Raw genomic sequence first — 23,405 nt, 5'->3', positions numbered from 1 at the left:
GATACTTTCCTTGCGAAAAGCATACTATTCCTTATTAAAACCATTCTTGATATATTTGTCTCCTATAGAAATTCCACCAACATAGCAAATCAAAAACCACTATTCAAAAAAACATATTTTAGTATCAGTGACTCTTGTGCCTTTAATTTTTATTATGAATTATAGAATCAAAGTCTTAAATTCAAGATCCCAATTAATGCTTGATGATCTGCCAAGTGGCCATTCAGCTTAAGTCCAATCTTTGTGATGTCCACCCTGACTTCCTGGGAAAGACATACTCCATCTCTAATACCTTTATCTTTCTCCAGAGTAGCAGACATTTTATTGGGCACAGAGCTGCCTAGAATAAAGGCTACTACTCTCCCAGTCTCCCCTGCAAGTAGACATGGCCGCATGTCTAATTACAGCCAACAACGTGTAAGCAGGAGAGTCAAATGAGCCAGGAACTTTCCTTAAGTGGCACAGGCACTTCCTCCCTTCCTTAGCCTCTCCTCCATGGTCCGGCCTGGGGCCCAGAGTGGTCCTGGACCATGCATCAGAGACCCAGCACTAGCAATGGCCGTGTGATAAGCTGGAGAAATCTTGAGTCCCTGAGCACCTTCAGGAGCAGAGTCATCAAACCAGTCCTGGACTTCCATGATGGAGAAATAAACTTCTATCTTCTTTAAGTCACTGATGTCTTGTTTGTTTCTCTTACTCACAGCCAACTAATGAAATCAATTTTCCACATCTGTGTTTTCAGAGGCCCTCAACTTTCAAAAAACCCTGCATTGTCTCAACAACATCTGTTTATTTTAGTGCAATATATTTGACAAAAACAGGGTGGAGCAAAAGTTGGTATACAGGTATGGGTATGCAAACACAGTTTATTCTTGTCTCATAATTTATTAATTATTGTATTATTTCCCACACAAACACCTGCAAACCTACTTTTGCCCCACTCTGTACTTCTTATACATGGTTCCCACGCAAGACCCAGGGACCAGGGGCCACGTGGTACTGAGGGAAATCTGTGAGCAACTCCAGCACGGGTCCCGCCACTCAGGTCCGTAACAGTGAAGAAGGAAGGTGAAGTGTGGGATGCTGAGGACCAGAACCCTTAACAGAGACATGTGGGAGAAAGGAAAGTCTGTTGCAGGAAGGGCCTTAGGAGAAACAACTAAAAAAAGGAGGCGTTAGGAAATGGGCAGAGAAAGATTAAGCATTCCAGAAAGAGGAACAGTGTTCCCAGAGGCCTGTGAGCCGAAAGCAACACAGTGTCATGAAAGAAGAGAAGTCCCATATGATCCTGGGGCCCGGTTTTTCAAATTTTCTTGCGGGCGAGCAGATAGAATTTAAACCCACCCCACAGAATCAAAGTATTCCCTGGTTCGAGGGGTTTCCCTCCCCCACAGGAAAAACACTGAAGTGAGAGAGAAAAAAAATACAACTTTTAATGGGATCATTGTTTTGCACTGGTGTATATAAGAATGAACAGACCAAGCAAAAACATGCAAGTCATTCCTCTCAACAGAACACTTCTTGTTCCCCTCTGTTCCCAATCCTTCTCATTTATAAAAATAAATAGATAAATGTAACTCCTCTCTGGCAGAAGTTGGCTCTTCAGGATTTTTTTTCTTTGATGCCGACAGGAGGAACTATTCATGCATTTCACTGAGCATGCAGATTTTTAACGTCCTCCATGGTGTTGGGGAGAGTTGGAAATAGCCCAATGAAAAGGATTCAATAATTCAGAGAGGACACTAGAGGGCAGGTGTCCCTTTTAAATCTGCTCTAAATTCCACCCACAGACCAACCCAGCACCACCATCGTAGGTAAGCATGTCTGAATTGGTCCCACTTTCCAGCACTGTTCACATATGAAGAGGGAAATCTGCCACACTGCTGCTCAGATAAGTCAAGCTGTATACTTGCTCCTCCTGTCCCCTCTACACAGCTTTCCCTGCCCTTGTCAAGCCTGGCTTCTTGTCACCATTTTGGTGTCACCGCAAATATCACTTCCTTGGAGAGGTCCCTCCCTGGAGATTTACCTAAAGAAATCCCTCCTGAATCCCGTTACTCTGTACTGAAGCAAATGTTTCCTTCTGACACCTGCCAGGACCCAAAGTTACCTTGTATACTTGCTAACTCCAGAGTAGTAACTTGTCTCTTCCAGCAAGTATGCTCCTCAAAGGCAGTGCCCTTGTCTTATTTATTCACCCCTCCATTCTCAGGACCCAGAAAAGAATTTGTGGACTAGCTGATGAGTGAACAAATGGTCAGTCCTTTAAAATAAGCATTAGTAGTAGTATTCATACCACAGACGACACTGATTTCAAATCACTGGATTAAAGGGTTTGCAGTAAGTTGATGGCAGAATTACTTGACCTCAGAAGCACTTTAATGCTATGAAAGTTTCTTAACTAAATTTTTTGTGGGAAAAGGCAATTTCTCTTAAGAAAACCATCATTTTCTAAATTCTGGCTTGTTCTTTGCCTGTTCCCTCTGTTCTAGTCAATATCCAATCAAGTCAACTCTCAAAATAATACTCACATTGTTCATTTGGTCTTTCCACTCTCTCTACCACCATTTTTAATTAATGCTCCTAGCCTATAAACAATTAAATAACCTCTGAATTAATTGCACGTCTTTAGTTTCTTCCTGCTCCAACTTATAATTCTATATGCTAACCTCTTCCAGATTAATTGTCTTAACTTTCAATGTTACCATGTCATTGCTCAACACCGCCAATTGCTGTCTAATGTTATTGGGTTAAATTGCAACATTTTGGGCTTTACATTTAAGTCCCTCCACGGTTTGCCCCCAACCTACCTTCTCACATTATTTCTACTTAAATTCTCTACCTGATCTCCAGGGACACTGTACTCAAACATCTCTCGAGTTTTTCTTATTTCTCTATTGCGCTTAGCCTAAAATCCTCCCGAAATGCTCTCCCACATTCAAATCCCATTCATTTCTCAAGACACTGGTGAGTTTCCACCTTCTATTTGAAATCCTTCCAAATAAATCCAACTCGCTTGGATCCACTTGTATCTAAATTCATCAGTGGCTACAGCAGGGCCTAGCTCATTATAGGTCCTCAGAGGCTTCCTGTCAAATGAATTACTCCGTCTGCAGTGGAAACCATGCTCTCTGTCATATAGCACCTTTGATTTCATGTTATTTTACTTTACTTGAGTTATTACTCTTGGGTTCCTTTCCAACTGGATCTTAGAGGTCTGAGTCCCTGATTCCTATCCAGCTCCTTATACACAGGAGACAATACCCATTATCTGACACACTACTCCACATGCTTTAACCAAGTGAGCCAAAGGTCATTTAGTATTATCCATAAACTTGTCCTCTCTAATTTGTTATATGGCTCAGGATTTAACAAAAACTATACTTAAAACAACTAACTCTGCAGCTTTTATCAGAAAAACCACTTGAGGTTCAAAACCATGTCCTTTCTTTTTCTTCACTTAATGGTTTCACCATTATTGATACACTGTGAATCAAATAATCTATCTAAGCTACTTCTTGTTAGAATCCCAGCTGCAGTCTTTTCTAACTTTTCTGATCCTCATGAAATGATAACCCAATATTTGCGGTGTGCCAACAATGTAAAGAAAACAAACTAAGCACCCAGGATAGAAACTAGCACAGAACACTGTGCCTACACTTCAGGGCAACATACACAAAAGACACTGACGAGTGTTACATTTTTTCAGTGCTAAGTATCACCATGTCATACAAGCCATGGAAATAGAGGAAGTAGGAATGAACACAGGCTGAGCCAGGATGTGAAGAAACTGCCAGCAGCCACAGTGCAAAACTACTGAGCCCCGCACCCATCGGGCTGCCTTACAGAGCCGGACCCTCTATGCATCGTTCATCTGTAACTTAACTGCAAGAGCCTTACACATATTTTTTTAAGATAAATTGATGGAGTTCACAACATGTTCTTTAGTCATGGAGATGCTGATTTAATCCACTCACAGAGAGGTTTTCCCAAACCACTGTACCCAGTCACATCCAGTGCCTGCCCTCCACTTTACCCTGTTCTGCCCTCCTTAGCAGTGCATGAAAAGAACTTATGTATTTATTAACCCATGTCAGGAATCAGCAACATATGGCCCATAAGGCAAACCCTGCCCTATCCTATTTTCATATATAGTTTTATTAGAACACGGCCATTCGTTACTATTGCCTATGGCTGCTCTTGGGCTAAATCAATGGAGTTCAGTGGCAGTGGCTGAACTGCGTGGTGCACAGAGCATAAAACATTTCTGTCTGCCCTTGGACTGTCTGACTTTCGATCTCTGTGCTTATTGTCTGTCTCCTCCCTCCCAAAATATGAAAAGAGACTGCTCTGTTGACTGCTCTAACCACGACACTAGTGGCCAGCACATAGTAGGTGCTTACTATCTGTTGCTGGCCACTCATAGATTTAACAGAAGGGTAAATTGCATTGTCATGTACCCCAAGCTCTGAATTTAGCTTTCTGGGTCTATATGTAATGAACTTGGGTAAAGAAATTTATAAATGGCCAAAGAATACTCTGGGGAGGACCCTTGGACCAAGGAATGGTTTTCATAGAAAATGCCGCAGTTTCACTGCTAGGCCTATTTAGAGCGCTGTATTTTTTATAGCCCTGCTAGGGTAAAAGAAACATGTCCTAAATCACCAGGCAGATTTGGAACTGCAAATCTGGGTAACATCTGGAGAATAAGAGCTCAGAGTAACAAATTCCTCAAAACGTGTTGATAGTAGCACCAGCTTTTCCTTAATTTCTTTGACTCTTGTCAATTGATATTACCCAGAGGGTGTTTTTTTTTTAACTCACCACAGTTGTAAAGTATAAAGACACCATTGCCTGTCATTCTCTTTCAGTCTACACGAGCAGCTTACAATTTTATTCCACGGTAAAAGTCTCACCAAAAGAACTCCTTATTAAGTAGTGAAAACTTCGACCTGCTGAAACCCAGTTTCCCTACGCCCAGTGGGCGTGTTGGAACAAGCCAAAATCAACACGTTGCTTTTCACTTATTCTGTTTAAGGGGAAACAATGCATTTAACAGTGGTTCAGTTTTAAATACCTACACACCAAGACAGGAAGCTTCACCGGGTAGGCCAGGATAGGTATTGTACCTGGAAGTTTTATCAGATAAAAGATCTCCAGACTGAGCTGCCCATGTCATGATGTACCCACTCCCTAAGCCAACACAGCTGGGGGGAACTGCCCCTATTCTAAACCCTTTCTATTCATTCTCTACACCACAGCCTAAGTGGTTTAAAATATAACTGAGTCACATCTCTGCCCTTTTAAATATTCTTTGGCATCTACAGACTGTCTTCAGGAGAATGCCAGAGGTCTCACGATACAGGTGGCCCTTCATGACTTGACCCTGGGCCTGGCTGCCTCACGCCTCCTTCCCCGAAGGCCCACATCACCCTCTCCCACGCTCACCCTCCACACTGCAGGCTGGGTGTCTAGTTCTGACAAAGCCTCCTTCTATCTCTGTCTCCCTCCCATCCTTTTCTAGCTCTTTCTGCCTTGAGCTTCTCTCTCATGCCTCTGAACTTTTGTGCACGCTGCTTCCTTTCTGATTCTGGTGAAAACACTTTCCTTTCTCTTTACCATCCGAGACTTCTCATCTCCGACTTCTTTCCCCTAATAGCCTTTCTTGATTCCAGAAGTCTAGATTAATAGAAAAATCCTATGACAGGTAATACCACCGGGAATCTCAACTCTAAATCTAATAAATGTATCACATAAAAGATTAATGAGAGGTAGAGCTCTAAATTAAACTTTGACATCTCCCCCAATATAATCTAAATTCTTCAAGTCCATGTACCACAAGTACTGCTTTTAGCATTCTTCCAAGCAACTCAAATATGTGTCTCTTAGATAAATCCTCAAATGCTTTGCGATTGAAAAAAAATTCCGGGATTGTTCTTTTAAAACATGGTAAAAGTCTTCTATTTAAAATAGCATACTAAGAATGTTTTAATCAAAGATATGTTTTGTTTTGAAAGCCTTCATTGAAGGAAATCAGGGAGAACACAGGTGAAGATAAGGCACTTATGGTAGCCCCAGCACCTAGTAATGAGAAAGCACTGGTAATTCTGGAGAAATACTTGTAGCAGAAGAAATACGTTTGGAGATCACTGAGCATGAAAATGCATGTAAAACAACAACAAAAACAACAGAATTTTGACGCATTTAACTGGGAATGTCTCGAGCAGCAAATCCTGGGGGGGGGCATTTGAAGTCTGTCGATACCTCCCTCAGTATCTTCTGATTATGTGGGAACAGCTGTAATCTCAATGGCTAACATGCTTGCCACCTTTCTGTAACCTGCTGCGGGAAGGGCATCAAAGTGGCACCTTGGAAGTGAAACAAACTGATCTAAGAGGTGCCGACATGGGCAGGCAGAAAGGGTAATCGTGCTACAGAGAGAACCACAGTTCACGCCAATCAAGTCCCAGGACAAGTGCCAATTCCAGCCCTGTACTGACCTGGCAGGTGTCTTACGTAGGAGGGACCAAGACCGAGGGGTGGCACTGCACAGAAAGAGTGAAGATGACAAGAACAGAAGTCCCACCTGTGGGAAGGTATGTGAAATGAGGCAAGGGCAAGCCGAAAATGAGACAGGATTGAAGACAGCATGGCAAGCCTCCCAGTAAGAGTCTCCAAGGGTCAGAAGGCAGAGCCCTGGCAGGGAGTCGTGTGCAACTCATCGGAACCACGAGCAGCAGACTGCAGCCTTCTGGAGGCAGAACTGGGGGCTTGGCCTCTGCCAGTCTCCAGGTATTTCAGCCCTTGGCTCCATGATGTGATAAAGTCCTCTAAACACTGCTTGCCAATGTCCAGGTTCAAAGGTGAAAAGACAGATGACCCTAAACAGGGCTGTACCCACTGATGACCCCTGGTTGTTCCAGGACCAGAAAAGAACTGGATGATAAAGCTCACCTCCAAGCTGCTCTGTGGGCATTACAGGGTTTCTGAGAAATGTCTCCAGGAAGCAAGTTTTGACCTTGATTTTTGTGCATTTCATGTCACTTAGGGCAACTGTTATTTTGTGTATGCACTGAAGTGGAAAAACAAGGGGATGCCAATCTGAAAACTTGGCCAAGTGTCCTCTCTGTCTCTAACTCATCTTCTCTGGGGAAAGAGGATGGCAGAGAAAAAGAGAAAAGAGAACTCCACTGGTTTTAGCCTCTGCAAAGATGGGTCTGAACTGCCCCTTCCCTGGAAAAGAACTAGCGTGCCTGCTCCACTAACCCTGCCCTACGAAATCCACGATGCCTCCCGAGATCACAGGAACAACAAGGATTTTCTTTAGTGACACACACACACTCAAATACAAATAACTGTGGCTAGGGTTATCTGAGATAACTACAGTCCTGACTTTCCAAGTCAATTTGTGCCCTCAAAAAAGATACTTGTGAAAAAGAAAAAAGTTATTATTAAGAGAAGCAAGAACAGGTGTGGCGCTTTAATGAATGAAAAGGAGACAGACACTCATATTCTCTGAACCACCACCACAACAAAACCTGTCAAGCAACATCTTCTCCTTTAACCAAGCGACACCTGAACACTGAAGGGCAAACTTCACAGCCAGCCAGCGAGGGTGGTTAATCAACCTTGCTGTGGAATGAAGGTCAAGGTTGTCATTGCCACATCAGCACAACAGACTCAGGCCTCACCTTCATTTCGTAGTAACTTGCTTCATAAGACTTGCTTTATGCAATGTCTTTCAGCAGGTCCAAGGAAAGTTAGAACTGATGTTTCTGACCCCACCTTGATCAGGCATTCTAATGTTTTACAGTATATTTTCAGGTTTGGTGAGAAAAATTTAAAAGTAACTTTTCAGGAGCTAACCTCTTTGTCCTTGTCGATTATTAATGTCTATAACCAATTAAATTATATGTCACCATCAGAATCATTAGTAGGATATGACCACTTTTTGCATTGTTATGCATGATCTTTATAAATGAAGAGCTTATACAGAAACTGTGTCCTCAAGAATTCTAATAGTTCTTTGCATATCTCACACACTCATGGATTTGCTGGATAAATTATGCATAAGGAAATGCATTTAACCATATTTGTTTTCAAGATCTCAACTAAATCTCATAATATAGTTTAAAGATATATTTACCCTATTTAAACAACTTATAAAATGGAGACTTTCTAAAGATCATTTTGCATTTATGTGGAACAGGGAACACTCAAGTAAGCTGCTCTTTTTAGATCAGAATTATTAATATTTAAAAACTAAAAATGAACTAACCCTTCTATGCACACTGGCAATCTCGGGGCTGCAAATTCCAGTCATATTCATTTCTATTTCCTCTCATTTTTCTTGTACCAGAGTAATAAATTACTCCTGTTTGGTGAAGCACTGCCGATGTATCGGTAAGTGTGGTGTCAGGGGCAGAGATCGGCAGGGGTCCATGAGGTTCCAAATGTGATAACCACAAAGGGCAATTTGTGCAATGGGAGTAGAAAGGGAAAGTTCGAAAACTATAGGGTGCCTCATTTTTATTCCACAAGCATATTATCTTAAATATTTGAAAGCAAAACCCAAGCTAATATTGCATGCAGAAGCTGAACTGAGATTTCTACTTTTGAACAATTTTAATAATAAGCTCAATGAAGGAATGCTCTGGAGCATGGGAATCATACTCAGAAAAGGCAAAAATACTAGGTAACTGCTTGCCACCCACTGACAATAAGCTCCAGATTGGCATTTTTACAAATTATGGTGGGAAAACCAAAGGGGAGCCATTATTTGAATACTTGACTTAAAAAAAGGAAAAGAAAGGGAAAAAAACTGAGTAAATTATTCCCTTTTTTGTTGCCCAACTTCCTTCATTTATCTGGAGGTCAAGGCTCCGCAGTGAAAGCAAAGTGGAGAGGTTTCCCCTTAATTATCTAATAAGTAATTACCTTAAATGTCTGCTTTGCTTTGGCTGTGGAGACATAGTAACAACCATGAAGACCCTACTGAAACAAGAAGATATGAAGTTCATAAAATGCTCTCCATCTCCATTGCAGAAAGGCACAGGAACATTACCTGCAAATGCAAACTGTGATTTTTTTGTGACAAGATTAAAGGAACCTTTTTTTTTTAAGTTATAATGAGACTGACTATTCACATCTTTGTTTCATTTCCTACAGTGAAGTTTTACTGCCCAGTGATCTGATAACTGAAGCATACATAAAAGAACCGGCGGCATTTTATAATGCAAACGCTAGCATTATCTCCTTTCTGGGGTCCTTTGGTTTCCTGTTCATTGCTCAGAACTCTTACTATAAAAATAAGAGATACATGTAAGGGAGTAATTCTGCTCAGGCAATCAACATCTAGTCCGTGCGTCATTTCCACAAGAGAAAGATACCAGACTCTAGAGAATGTCTGATGCAGTCCTAGAAAAAAATTAAATGAAGCTGTCATATTCAGTATGAAAATTCCTGCTTTGGGGGATATCCTGCCATCTTGTTCTGAGTTCCCTGGTACCCATCAGCTCACCAGTGCTGGTCCCCTGCTTATATTCAAGGCCTTACCATTATATTTACTCTCCAAAAACTGTGATCCATGAGGTATTCTATCACGTCCTTCTGTTATAAGTAAAAATGTCTGCAGCATTCTACACAAAAAAGGCACCTACTTTATCTGAAAGGTAATTTGTTGAAAGCCCTTCAATCGAGATTGAAGGGCATGCCCCAGATTCTCTAACTATTATGGTTTGAAAGTAAAGTCATTCTTGGGGAAACATTTTTCCTCTTAAGATGACGAGATACTATTATGGCTATAATTTATCCATTAGTCAAGGCCATCTTCCCTTTATCCTTGGAATATTTCATCTTCCTCTTTCCTCTGGCCGATACACAGATGTGTGTTCCACTAGGACCTAAGGGAACTGCAGAGGAAGGACAATCCTGTTTGGTCCCTGATGCCAGGATGTCAATTAAGATTTGGGGTTCTCTGGAATTATTTCAGTATACATTGGAGGGCTTTTTTCTGTTCTAAGATGCTGAATAAATAAAAGAGATAGATGAAATCTCCAAGGTTGGATATGAGAGACAGTCTCCACCTTGCTTCTGAGAACACTTCTAATTCCTTGTCATGTTGACTGTAGGTTGTCAGGGAAAGAGAAGACGAGAGAAAGGTGTTTTGTAACCATTGTCCTGGGAGAGGAATTTTGTGATGTATACATTGTGGCCCCAAGTGCCTCCTTGTGGAAGGCTGGATGAAGTTCACCTTAGCCTTACTCCTATGGGTGGGAGGCAATGTGACATTAGTAAAACTGCTAATGTTCTGTGGACTACAAGAGTTTCCATATATTTTCTATTAGCCCATGACATCAAAAGACCATGATTATTGAAAAATGAGTCCTGGACTGGGTAAAATTATTACAGTTAACACACTGATGGACAGTGACAAATTAATGCATTATCTGGATGTTCGGTTTTGAGATGGGATTCTTAGAAACCTTATGCCTGAAGTCAAAGTCAGAAGATAGATTTTAAATCAGACTTTCCCTTTACCAGCTTTCGAATGATGCCCCAGAAAGACTACCCATGAGGCTGAACTTAAAAAAATAGTAACAAATGACAGGTTCAGAGTAAAAGTGAGAGACTGTTAACCAAGGTCTCAGTTTCTGGGAAAAATAAACAAATACAACATTGGCTGGATTGTATTTTAAAGGATAAGAAAGCCCTTTTCATGGCGATTTCTCAAATAATTATAATTTTTCCAGAGTTTATAGCCCCTAATATCTGTCTATAACACAAACTAGATTATAAGGACTCTAAGCTAGACACGGCATTTCTCTATCATATAGTCAAAAGTGTGAGAAGGACAAGCTGTGAGTGTAGCGGTAGGAGTTCGCAAGAGAAGCGAGGGAGTAAAAGGCATGGCGATGAAAAAGAAAGCTGCAACCAGGAGAACAGTAGTGGTATATGGTGATTTCTTGCTGCAGTTCTTTTAGGGAAATGGCAAATAAATCTCTAAATAACTCACTGTGTTTTTTTTTTAGTAACATCAGGATGTTCATTATTTAACAAATTGAGAGTACATCTTCAGGCCAATAGCAAACCCAAATCCTTATGCCTTGTTCCTCCCAAAATCTACACAAAGATTTCTTCTAACAAGATGGCAGGAAATAGCAAAATGTATCCTAAAATGTATCCAGGTTTCAAGTGTTAAGACTACCATTGACACCCGCCACTCCAGTGAACTGAAATCTGTGTGAATCAGTAAGGTTCCTGCAATGAAAGGTGTGGCAGTGAGCAAAGGAGGCACCTGCTGGGTCCAGGACCAGAAGAATTCCACGTTTTTAATGGAGGAACTGAAATTCAAAATGTCAAGTATTAGAGAAAAAAGGCAACACAAGGTCTAAAAGGACCAAGTCACACAGAAGCTAAACTCATTGATTTTATGAAAAAGATACCACTACATCAATGAGTCCTATTTCATTATAGCCCCTGTTGTAATGGAAAAACTTCTGCCATGTTTAACTACATTCAAAACAAACTTAAGACAACCACATCTGCAAAGTATATTTCTTAATGAATCTGGCTGCGTCTTGTTTGTCAGCTTAGGCCCATAGGAGAACCATATATAATTTATAATGACAGATATTTCACAGGCTTCTTTGACTGCCAGAAGACTCATCAATAATTCAAGACCATGACATACTCTGTATCACTGTTTCATTGATTTCCTTTCACATAAAAATTCATATTTTAATCATTAAAATCATTCACATTTATATAAGCATAGAACATATAAACCAAGATGCTCTTGTTGGGAAGACTATGAAAGGAAAAAAGAGAAAAAGCTTATGGATTTTGTAATTTCACATTACCATGTGATATCTACTTTGTAATGCAAGGCAAATCCTTAACTCAAAAACAAACAAAAAAATTCTAAAAGTAAAAACATCCAAACAATTGCTTCTATTTTTGTTAAGATTAAAAATCCAAACAGATATTTGACTGTGTAAAGTTTAAATAGTATGGAATTTGATTCTGGGCAGGGAGGAAAAAATAAATAAATGGTATGGAATTTAATACATAAAATTTATAATATGATTTAACCTGTTATCAACCATTTACTAGCTGAATTACCTTGGGAAAGATGTTTAATCTTTATTATTTGCAGTTTCTTCAATGCAATAAGATATGCAAATTAACAGTCACACAGATTTCTCTCAAAGAGTAGTCATGAGAATAAAATGAGATGACATATAAATAAATGTACTTACAAATCATATAAAAGAAAGATATTCTTTAGTGCCATCAAATACCAGGATAAACACAGCTAAGAAAAAATGTTATTTAAATATTATTTGACATCCATTTTTTACAGAACTTCTTTTTGAAAGCATGAGTTGCTACGCCAAAAGTTTTCAGTTTGCACTTTGTCTTAAGTCTAATTTAGACCATTTCCTAAAAGTATAAAAAGGTACACAAGACGATTTCACCTCCCTACTCCACCATGGCATGTTCAGAAACTCCTTTTATATATAATCTAACTAAAGGATTTAATCTTAACTTCATTAAAGCAAGTATATTTAATCGATAATATTCCTTATTTTCTTCATTTCCAGAATACATCTTGCCTCTGGAAGACTTTTCAAATCTGGTCAATATATATTTTAAAAAATCAATAAATACCTTGTATAATGTGAAAATCATTTTCTGAATTTTGGGGGTGGTCATTATTACTTTTCTTAATATTCTTTGTTTCCTGGGTACTTTCTTCTGACTCTCCAGCAGGGATTGTCTATTAAACTTCATATTTTGTCAAAGCACACCAACAAAATGGGTAAGCAAATTAGGAGCTGCACATTAAGTAGCAGTTAATTATTAATGGCTGTTGAGAGCTCGAGGAGCGATACTCACAACTTGACATGCCCAGAGACTAGACAGGCTGAAAGAGACTGAAAGCATATGCTGGAGTTAAAACCATGGGCTCTGAGGTCAGACAGGCTGAATTCCAAGAAAGGTGTGACTCTTACAACTATGTGGCCATTGGCAAGTAATTAATTCCCTAAGGCATGGTTTCCTTATTGTTAAAATGGACATAACAATGGGGCCTATTTCAAAGACTTGTGAGGGCTAAATAAAAGAATCCAAGGAGAAAGTAGTCAGAAAAACACCTGACACACAGAAGACATTCCGTGAATATTAAACGGTATATGTGATGAAATGTAGATAAAAGAAAAGGTTTATTTTTTTGCACCAGTTTCTTGACCTAGGGGTTTAAATTTCAGACACAGAAAAACCAACTTAATATTTCTCTTAAAATCAAAATGCCAAATCATTACATTAATTCAACTTTCTCATACTGTACCTTTCACTACACATACACACACCACACTATAATAAATACGTATATATGAGTGTGTGTATGTATATATGTAACAAATTTATCTTAATGGCAGCAAGGCAGAAATTGGAAATACAGATCATAGGACCTGTGCACATTCTCAACGAAGCCATTGAATTTTTCAGTGCTTCTGTAAGTTGAAGTAATTTTGATTTGTGGCTAGTGAAAAAAGTGTTCATTTATTCTTGATGAAAGGTGAAAGAGAGTTCCGAGTGTGCTGCACAACTAAAAGGCAGGCAAACCGTGCTAACCCAGTTGGAGATGAGTAAGGATGCTTCTTAGGTAGGGTGGAACGCAGACACAAGTTTTGCTAAGTGGCCAATAATATCAAATTCTCAGGGGAAAAAGTCTCTTTGGCTTTGAGTTCTCATTTGTTTATTGGTCTTCACACTTGATACACCTCTTAACAATTCCACAGAAGGAGAAGTGAATTCTCTAACTTGAATAAGTGAATTCTCTAACTTGAATAGCTAACATATATATTAGCTAATCTTTCCATTCTTGTCAGAGGTAACAACTTGCATTTTTGTCTTGCTTTTAAAAGTGTTGTCAAATGTAGTGTTGGGTGCGATCTTCAACCAAGTTTAACTTATTGTTGTACGTTCAAAGGTTTCCAACTGCCAGGGATAATCTCAGAGAAATAACACCCTACCCACTAATTGCTTTTTACAGCAATGGTTAAACATTCTTTGCTTATTTTGCATTCATGTAGGACACATTCCATTCTCAGAATGGAGAGTTTAAGAGGATTTATTAACACTTGCGAAGTCCCTTGAAAGATGTGTTACCAAAGGGTACATTATACCCATGTTACTCATAAAAGCACAAAAAAATTAAAAAACTGAAAGTGTTTTAATACATTTTAAATGCTTGCTTTTCCTGAATTAGTGTTCTTTTGAGGCAGTTGGGCAGAGGAAGACACCCAGTTTGAAATATTCACATGCTAACAGCAGCCAGGTGTCTCTCACCGTGGATTAGAGCCCCCCGTGTTACCTGAGATGTTGCACACATGAGGCAAACATGGTCATATTTTTTCCTAGAAATGAAGGTAAACCATTAGACAGTTTTGAAATCCTAATCACTTCTCTCATAAATTGCTAAATTAAAGCAAAGGTTCATAGTAATGGTTTTTTAATGGATTTTTGACATTCAGCAGCTAAGTAATGGCTGTTTGTGCAGTGTTCCCACTAAGATAAATGGAAGCATTGCCATGTTTGCTATTTGTTTAAAACTCCTTTGCATTTTTACATAACATCTCATTTTTCATGACCGGGAAAGGTATGCGATTGGAACCATGATACTTTTTCACTCATGATAAATCAATGTGTCATAAGAACAGAAAATGAAGTAATACAGCTCACTGCCATCGGACCTTCCCTTCGAGTGAGTCCCAGAAGACATTGCCAGGGCGGGTTGCTATAGCAACAGAGCTCTGATGCCTCTTCTGCTTGCTTTGTTACAGGGGGTTGATTTTCACCACACGGGGATAATCCTGAGGAATTTTTGTAGTAAAGAAGAAATTACAATGACTCCATAAAAATGCGTGTGACCTTTCCATTTTTCTGAGATGATTTCATTTAAAAGTAGTATAAAGAAGGTGACTCCATAACATTTCAAATCCCTTTGCTGACTTCCAATGAAATTACTCATTGTCATTTCTTTAGGCTTTTTAAATAGTCACACTTCTTAAAATAAGAATAAAAATACCCTGAACAATTAGGGTGTTCGCATGAAAAGTCATTTGTTCTTTTTTTCCTTGAAAGGTTTTGTTTTATCTATTTATTTTCTTTTTTAATTAAATTTATTGGGGTGACATTAGTTAATAAGATTATACAGGTTTCAAGTGTGCAATTCTATGATACATCATCTGTATATTGCATTGTTGTCATACAATTTTACCTAACTATGAAGGTCTGCTATAAAAAATGACTTGAAAAGTATTAATCCAATTTAAAAAATATCTACAATTAGTAAGAAGACTCGACAAGCTTTCACTGGCAATATAGAAGATTTACCTTCTGACATCAGGACAGATAACACATCCTATAATGTATACAGGTCTAATTGGTTTTGACTGTTAAAGTAGATACACCGTCTACAGCTTTTTGAACGGTATCTGGCAAACACAGAAACACCTAATAAATATTATTGTCATTTTTATTACTATCATCACAGAGTCAGACAAACACAGTATGTCCCTCTCTTTGCAGGAGGCACTATTGAGTACACAATTATAAAGCATTGTGCATGTTCAATATTTTTAAAGCAAAGATGGTATAAGGAACATAGAACTATATAGTCGAGCCTTAAATATATTATAAGAAAGGAGGCCACTTTTTTTTAGAGAACTAAACTTGTGAATAAAATGTTTAATGATATGCCACAGGGAAGTAGCTTGAAGTGGAGTTTATTATGGGTTTGAGAATCAAAATTTCAATTTGAGTTTTGTTTATCATACTACTTACTTTGGACTTAGCCTCACTAGGTCTGCAAAAGGAAAAGGACTTTTGTCTTTTCACCTGTGACAACAGAATAAAACAATTCCAAGCTGTGTGGCAGAGGGGACTCCATGAGACCACGTCTATAAAGCACTTGCTAAAGTGCCTGGCACACATGATGCTTTTTTAACTGTAGTTTTCATTCCTTTCAAGCTTTTCTAGTCGTTTCCTTGAATCATCATTTCCAAATGGAACTTTAGGGTAAAAATGGCTATAAGTTCAATATTTCTTAGTAGTACTTTAATATATATGGGTTTTAACTCTGACCCAAATGTAGAAAACTTTCAATTCTGTATACTTCTACGTTACCAATTATTTTTTAAAATTTGCTTCACTTTATCATTCTTTTCCCAAAGTGTGTCTTCATGGCCTTCTGGGCCAGGATGATGCTCTGGGGGGTGGGGGACACATGGGAGGGGACACTTTCAGATACATCTGCAAAATGCTGCGTCGTACATCTCTCTATGTACTATGGGACTGATAGATCACATTAGCATATTCATCTCTCCAAGGGATCCCAGATAATCCCAGTTAAACAAATCAATATTTCTTAGTGGTAGAGAGCATAAGTTCGGGAGTGGGGCCTTTGAAACCCTCTTTCACCACTTACTACCTTATATCTTTGGGAAGTTATTCAACCTCCATTTCATAGCTTCCTCATCTATAAGATGGGAATGACTGCAGTTTCTACTACCCTGGGACGAGAAGTAAAATGAGATATACCACGTGCTCGGACAGAGACTAACAGACTCAGTTATCAACAATAAGAGTAACTAAAGAAGCCTGTTGACACCCTTCTTCTTGATAAATAATACCTTCTCTATAAGTAATACCTTTGAACATCTTCTGAAACTATTATTGCTTGGAACACACCTTGAACAATGTTAAAGTACAATGTTAGGGTAGAGATAAATTGTAATTAAGTAAAATATATATTCATCATATTCTTGCCTAATATAAGCACAAAAAGCCAGCTACCTCACAACATATGACCCTACTGGCTTGCTCGAAATTGGGCCAGAAAGTCTTACTGCCAGAGCATGACAGCAATGATGTTAAGTGTAGAGAACTTACCTCTTGGACATTCTACTCATTAAAGCTGTTTACACATCAATTTATCTTATTAGCACAGATAAGGTTATCATATTAGGTCATTTGCATGTCACTAAAAATTAAGCTTTCAAGGAAAGGGAGATCATAATTAAAGCTTTCCTGCCTAAAAGACAGAAAACTGAATATGTGGCTCAATCATGGGCTCTGCAGAGAGAAGGAAAATGATACAGATGTTTGTGTTTTAGTACTAATCCAAAACAATCTGAGTTTTGAAAAAGGAGGGATAAAATAGTAAAGGAAGATAAGAAAGGGTAAAAAGCTTCAGCCAGGGAAAAATATGCTACAACTGCACACACACAAAAATGCCAAGTCCTCCTTACCCTGTAACGCATGACTCCAATCAACCTCCCTACCCTTTTCCAGGGAGAAGCTTAGCCAAAGGGCCGGAAAAATGAGCTGTCAGCTAATTAATATGACAGCTTATAAAGGTCTTTTTATTTATTCTCAAATCTGCAACTGTATCAGGTCGCCGACTGTTCTTTTGAAGGGTTCATATTGTTCATGTCACCAGCAGAAATAAATGCAAAACAAAAAATTCACTCTAATTTTATGCCCTCAACAATTAGAAATTATTTTCCATTATTCCTATTCCCCTCAAATCTTAATCATGACCATATAATCACTTCTATGCAGAGATATTTTTATAGGTAAATACAATTTCAAAGTCTGGGGTTTTCTTTGTCATTTAATATTATATCCTCAGTACTTTTCTCACATACATGTCTTCCAAATGACCATTTCTAATACCTGAAAGGTTACTGTCTTCTATAATCGGACATGCAATGATTTCTAATTGTGATGTTTTACAAAAAATGTCTCTCTTTATCTCATTCTTTCTGTCTTTGAGATTGGGGGCTTCAAACTTCAGCAACCTCAGAACCACCTGCAGGGCTTGCTAAACACTAGTGGCCCGACCCCGCCCTCAGAGAGCTCCCGACTCTTTATAATTGGATAGAGATGAATCCCTCACCTTGAAATGGAGACATAGGCATATAAACAGACAAGCCTACAGAAGCATTTAGATGCGTCTACGTAAGTGCACACTACATAGCCACGTATGTGAAGTACCCATTCCTACCGTAGTTTCTAGAAACCCACAGATAAGGCATATGCTTAGCAAAGATTTCCTCTGCAGAAAATGTCTTCTGGGCTCTCTTTCTTTAATCTGCTCAGATTCTTAAGTTTTCATTCTTACTTGCTGCTACTGTATCTGTTTGAATGTATAAAGAGAAAATGTGTTCACATACATAATAATCTTAAAATTGTATATAAGTAAAATGATTGGGTGTTGTCAACAAACCTTGGAATTTGGTTAGCAATGAAATTGTTAAACTGAGAGTAAATGTATTATCTTACAGGCTTATTAAAAGAATCCTGTATTTATCAATTTCTAAGAGGCAGTTTTTCCTGAGTCCCTGTTTTAATAATTGTACTCTATTTACAGAAGAGCTAAGTCAACAGTCTTAAGAACAGCCTTGAAAGACAGAATTGTTCTTTATAAGGCCAGGTTCATTATGGCCATATGAAGATATGGCCCTGTTCTCAGGACTGACAAAAAACTAGGGGATCAAAAGTAAGACACCACATATTGGGGTGGTCAAAAATTTTGTTTGTTTTTTTTCCATAAGATGGCTCTAGTAGTACTTAGTTGTCTTTAACTTAATTTGAAACAATTTTGTTAGATTGTATTGCAATGGCTCTCGTATCAGCCTGCGTTTAAAAAAACTTACCCAAATTGTTGAATTTTTGTGTAGCCATTTTACTACCAAAGATGGAAGAAAATATGCAACATTTTTGGCGTACTATGCTTTATTATTTCAAGAAAGCTAAAAACAAAACTGAAATGCAAAAAAATATTTGTGCAGTGTATGGAGATGGCGCTGAGACTGATGGAACATGTCAGAAGTGGTTTGAGAACCTTCATGTCAGAGATTTCTCATTGGATGATGCTCCATGGTCCGGTAGACCAGCTGAAATTAATAGCAATCAAATGAAGACATTAATTGAGGACAATCAATGTTATACCATGTGGGAAATAGCTAACATACTCACAATGTCCAAACCAATAAAGTTATTGGTGAAAATGAAAAAGGTGTCTTTTATTTTACAGAAAAAGCTAAACAGACTTTTTAGCCACCCCAATAGTAAATATGACCATATTTAGCAGCCTCAAAATATATATGACAAAGTTTAAATTATGCAAATGTCAAACATATAAATATAAGAAATACAGAACTTCAATGAAGACACCATGTGGTGATCATGCCCCTAGTGTGTGTAAGACTTTAACTCAAAGGCACTCACTACTTGATCCAGGTGTTCAGAGAACCATAAAGTTAAGACATTAGCAGCAACAACCATACGATCATTTGAAAATCCATACCTCTGAGGGTTTTTTATTTTGAGTCATAACTGGCAGTTCCTTACAGTGAGTCAGTGCAGAGCAATAATCAATTAAATACAGCCCCAGCCACAAATCAAAAGTACCAGCCAAAGTATGTACTCAGCAGTGAGATGCTATTAGCTCATGCATTCACTAAAGTGAAGAAAAGAGGGGAAAATGTGAAATGAATGGCATGATAGGGCTTGCTTGTAGAATTTTCATTCCTAAACTCATGGAAATGGGAGGTTATAAGTCTCCAGGGATAACCAGAAACAACAGAGGAGCGTTTTTAGAATCATTTTCCTCCATCAGGGTGGGAATGGACCCCCAGCAAACCAAAGGATAAGAATTTCAATAAATATATGTTAATGGATATCTTCCTTTTTCAGACAAATACTTGAACTTCCCAATTTAGGCAGTTATATAAATAGTCCTTTTTAAAAATTAACGGTTGAAAAAATGTGTTAATTCAAAAGTGAAATCCATTGTAAAACAAAAAGTTCGTATTATATGTGGGAGGCACAAAAGGAGGAAAAGTGAGTGACTGCAGCCGTTAAAGCACCTCCCTCAGCAGCAGGATTGCCACAGCTTGCTGGCCATTCAGTGCGAGACCACACGACAGGTCCCGCCTACTCCTGGCTTACCTGGAGCCCTGGAAGCATGGGGCCCAATGTGCACAGTATGTTCTGCTGAAACCCACTGGTATTTAATTCAAATGCTATCACTAGGGACATTCATGCAATTTTTTTCAGTAATGCAAATCCCAATTCCTCTATGAACAATGCAATGCACAGATTTTACCAAAAGGAGACCATTTTCTGAAAAGAAAAATGGAACACCAAAAAATACCTTAAAGGTTAAAAACAAGGTACATTGATGTCATTCATAAACAAAGATATCAAATTCTTTGACAATTGACTAAATGTGGAACTCTGGACACAAATAAAAATATGTAGTATATATATTTTTTGCCTAAAGATATCAGGGCACATTGGAAGGAAAAGTATCTAATTCACTCATTTGTATAAATGTACAAAGTTTATTAATTTAGAAATGTTTTTATCAACATTTCTATCATAAAAGGAATCATTTTTCACATGAATAAAACACTGTTGTGACTCTGAGCTCAGGGGCTTAATATTCTCAAGGGGCCTGAGTCTGAACTGAGAGAGGTCAACACAGTAAACTCAAACACATCTTTGGAAATACTAGGTCACTATTTTTTAATGTACTAAAGAGAAAGGAGGCAGCCTGACTAAAATAAACCTGTACAGTATCCTTATCATAAGGAACAAGAAAACTATAGGCCCTATGTTTATCCTAGTGAGGCCATTCTCCCAGATTGGTGCTCAAACCCCTCATACTAAAATCTCATTAGATCCCTTTCGTGGCTGTTCTAAAGAGACAGGTCAATTATTATCTGAGTTTATTTTAACAAAACTAATCAATAACCTTGACCTAAATTAGATTAAAATCCAAAATGATTGCCATTATTGTTAAGGGCTAATTATGATCAAACTTTTCTTCAAATAACACGTTGTTGAACTTTTAAGAACAAAAGCTGAGCCTAAAAATAACCTTCAGTCAAAAGTTAAAATTGAGAACATATTACGGAGACAAACTTTCTACAGGGCCATCACTGATTTGAGCATTGTTTAGCATATTCATTGACTGTACTAAATGCACACACTCAAATCATTCTGCTCTATGGAATAATAATGAGCAGTGTATGTGTAACTCATATGAAGAGAGACTAGAGGTCCTTTGAATCACAACCACTGTTATTTAGGAAAGGACTAAAAATACTTATGCTTATCAGTCAAAGGTAGAAATACATCAGTGCTATATTTTTCATTTTCTTATTTCTGAGAAAATTTCTTGGTCTTATGAAAAATCATAGTCTTATTTTGAGAAATTAAGTTTTCTTGATTATTACCAAAACAGATCAGAAGTGAAAGGCCTGAAATATTACTTTATTGAGCCATTAATTACAATCTAAAACTGCTCATGATGTAAAATGCACAAAGACCACCAAGTCACTCAGTGGCACAGGTCTGAATTTCTCTATTCAACTCCCGAAAGCTAAGTAAGAAATGGCAGCCACCATTTCACCATGCTATTGTACTGAATTTTCATTCTCTTTACTCTGGTTCATAACCCATACATCTTGAAAAAATTGTGTTGAAATCATTTGAAAATTACCAGGACCAATAGGATGATCTTCCCAAAGTTGAGATGTGAAAGGCCAGGGCAGAATATTGATTTTTGTTTCCCACTGGGGTCGTGTGTGTGTGTGTGTGTGTGTGTGTGTGTGTGTGTGTAGGTAGTTCCTTTGAGACTAAATGTACAAACAAAAAGCAATTTGTTGGTTTTTCTTTTTCTTATTCTATTTGATCTCTATGACCTATTTGGTATGTGTTTTTGTGTATATATGTAAAAAGAGAGAGAGAGTTCTATTTATTTAGCCCTCAGCAGTAATTACGTATGATACATTTAAAACATTCATACCTCATGTCTTCAAGTCCAACTGTAACCAACAGAGGGGGAGTTCCTGCTTAGTTATTGGTCATATTTTCCTGCAACACCCAACTCAAGTCCTGAAAGGCTCATGAAGGACAAGGTATCAAGTGAAAAGTAAAACTTTACCCTAATGAAGAGGATCTTTTCTCCCACTCGGTATCTTCCTTGAGAGAGCCTCTCCACACAGAATTTGCTTGGGCATTTGCAAGGAGGATCCTCAGAAATCCTTTTCACCTGAAACAGAAGAGCAGGCAAACTTCATTCTCCTTAATCAACTCCCATTTAGATTAATCAGTTCTGTGGGGTCAAAAGCCCCTGGACCATTACTGCTTTTAAATTTGTTCTATATCAGACGATGAGCATGATTCGAGCACAGAAATAGCACATTACGTCTGACTATATAAAGGTCAGGCCCAGAAGGCACTTCCTGAAGGCCAACAACTGCCCTAAGGTGTGAGCTGGATGATGACAATGATAACGATGCTGGAGGAGAATGATGAGCATATCAATTGGCAGCAAAGGAATGATGGCCTGGGTTCTCATTTGGGGAGGGTTAAAAAGGTCGTGTACATTGGTTTGCCAAGACAACTGTATTGAAAGCTAGAATAGAAGGTATGTTAACGTGGCTAACCTATGTTTTCTCATTATAATTTAACAATATGAAATTTACCCATTTCAAAATAAATGGTAACAAATTATTTTTCTAAGTAACACTGTAGTTTCTTCTTATTTTGAGCTCAAAGGCTTTTAAAAATAAGTCGTCTCTGCTTCACCCGGGCTCATGCAGCAATTCACTCCATCTCAGTTCAGGGCCACCCACCAAAACCTCCTTCTGGGGCTCCATGGTACATGCAGGTTACAGAACCCATGTGTGAATACCAGAATTGATCGCTATTTTATCTATCTCCCTATTCTTAAAAAATACCTACTCTAAACAATACGTGCACAGTGCTTATCATGGTGACTATCAGAAGACGGTGCGTAGTCCATGATTTAAGGAATAAGGTTAATATTTATGTTTTGCTGCATTGAGAGCCTGTCATGCTGTGTCTCATGACTGCCCTCTCTTCAACTAACCAGCCAACCAAACAACCAACTAAGAAACAACACTTTCCTGTGTTTTCAGTCAACATTTCCTTGGAAGAGATATCTACACAATGTGCAGCCTGCATTCGAGAAGCTAGAGAGAACAAATCTAGTTTCTGAAGGCGCTGGCCTCACTCTCCCCACTCAAATTCTTTCCGCCACAAAAACACGGTTCCTGGAGTTTGGTCAGCAGAGACACTCAGTCATGCCCCCACACAAAGCAGCGTCTGACATCAATCAGCCTTCTGCTAAGCAAAGATGTGGGAAGAGTAATATGAACCCACCAGTGTGTTGTCCTAAAGGACTTGAAGAGCTTGGCTCCCCTTGATTGAGAGAGATTCCAGAAAGTACGGAAGCCTAAAAAACTAGAGGAAAAGCTACAAAAAGTGGAGGGATACTGAAGAAAACGTATCTTAAG

The 23,405-nt window shown here is 38.5% G+C and overlaps 1 protein-coding gene across 6 annotated transcripts in view; it reads right to left on the bottom strand.

Annotated features, from left to right (window-relative positions):
- The window catches only part of GAS2 (growth arrest specific 2), a 117,052-nt gene that overhangs the window by 25,657 nt on the left and 67,990 nt on the right, over positions 1 to 23,405 (bottom strand). For 4 of the 6 annotated variants that reach the window (XM_053673090.1, XM_053673089.1, XM_053673088.1 and 1 more), the window contains exons 7-8: positions 22,028 to 22,135; positions 8,938 to 8,991 (exon numbers count right to left, since the gene is read on the bottom strand). In XM_053673090.1, the coding sequence (XP_053529065.1) occupies positions 8,938 to 8,991; positions 22,028 to 22,135 (162 nt within the window). Of the gene's footprint in view, positions 1 to 8,937; positions 8,995 to 22,027; positions 22,136 to 23,405 lie in introns of those variants that run through there. The other 2 variants (XM_037162287.2, XM_053673091.1) reach the window with 2 other exon arrangements.

The sequence above is a fragment of the Artibeus jamaicensis genome, unplaced genomic scaffold (assembly GCF_021234435.1).
Source record: "Artibeus jamaicensis isolate MK-2021 breed Jamaican fruit bat unplaced genomic scaffold, CSHL_Jam_final contig_797, whole genome shotgun sequence".
NCBI lineage: Eukaryota > Metazoa > Chordata > Mammalia > Chiroptera > Phyllostomidae > Artibeus > Artibeus jamaicensis.
Note: the sequence above shows the minus strand (reverse complement) of the source record. Positions and strands in the feature narration are given on the sequence as shown.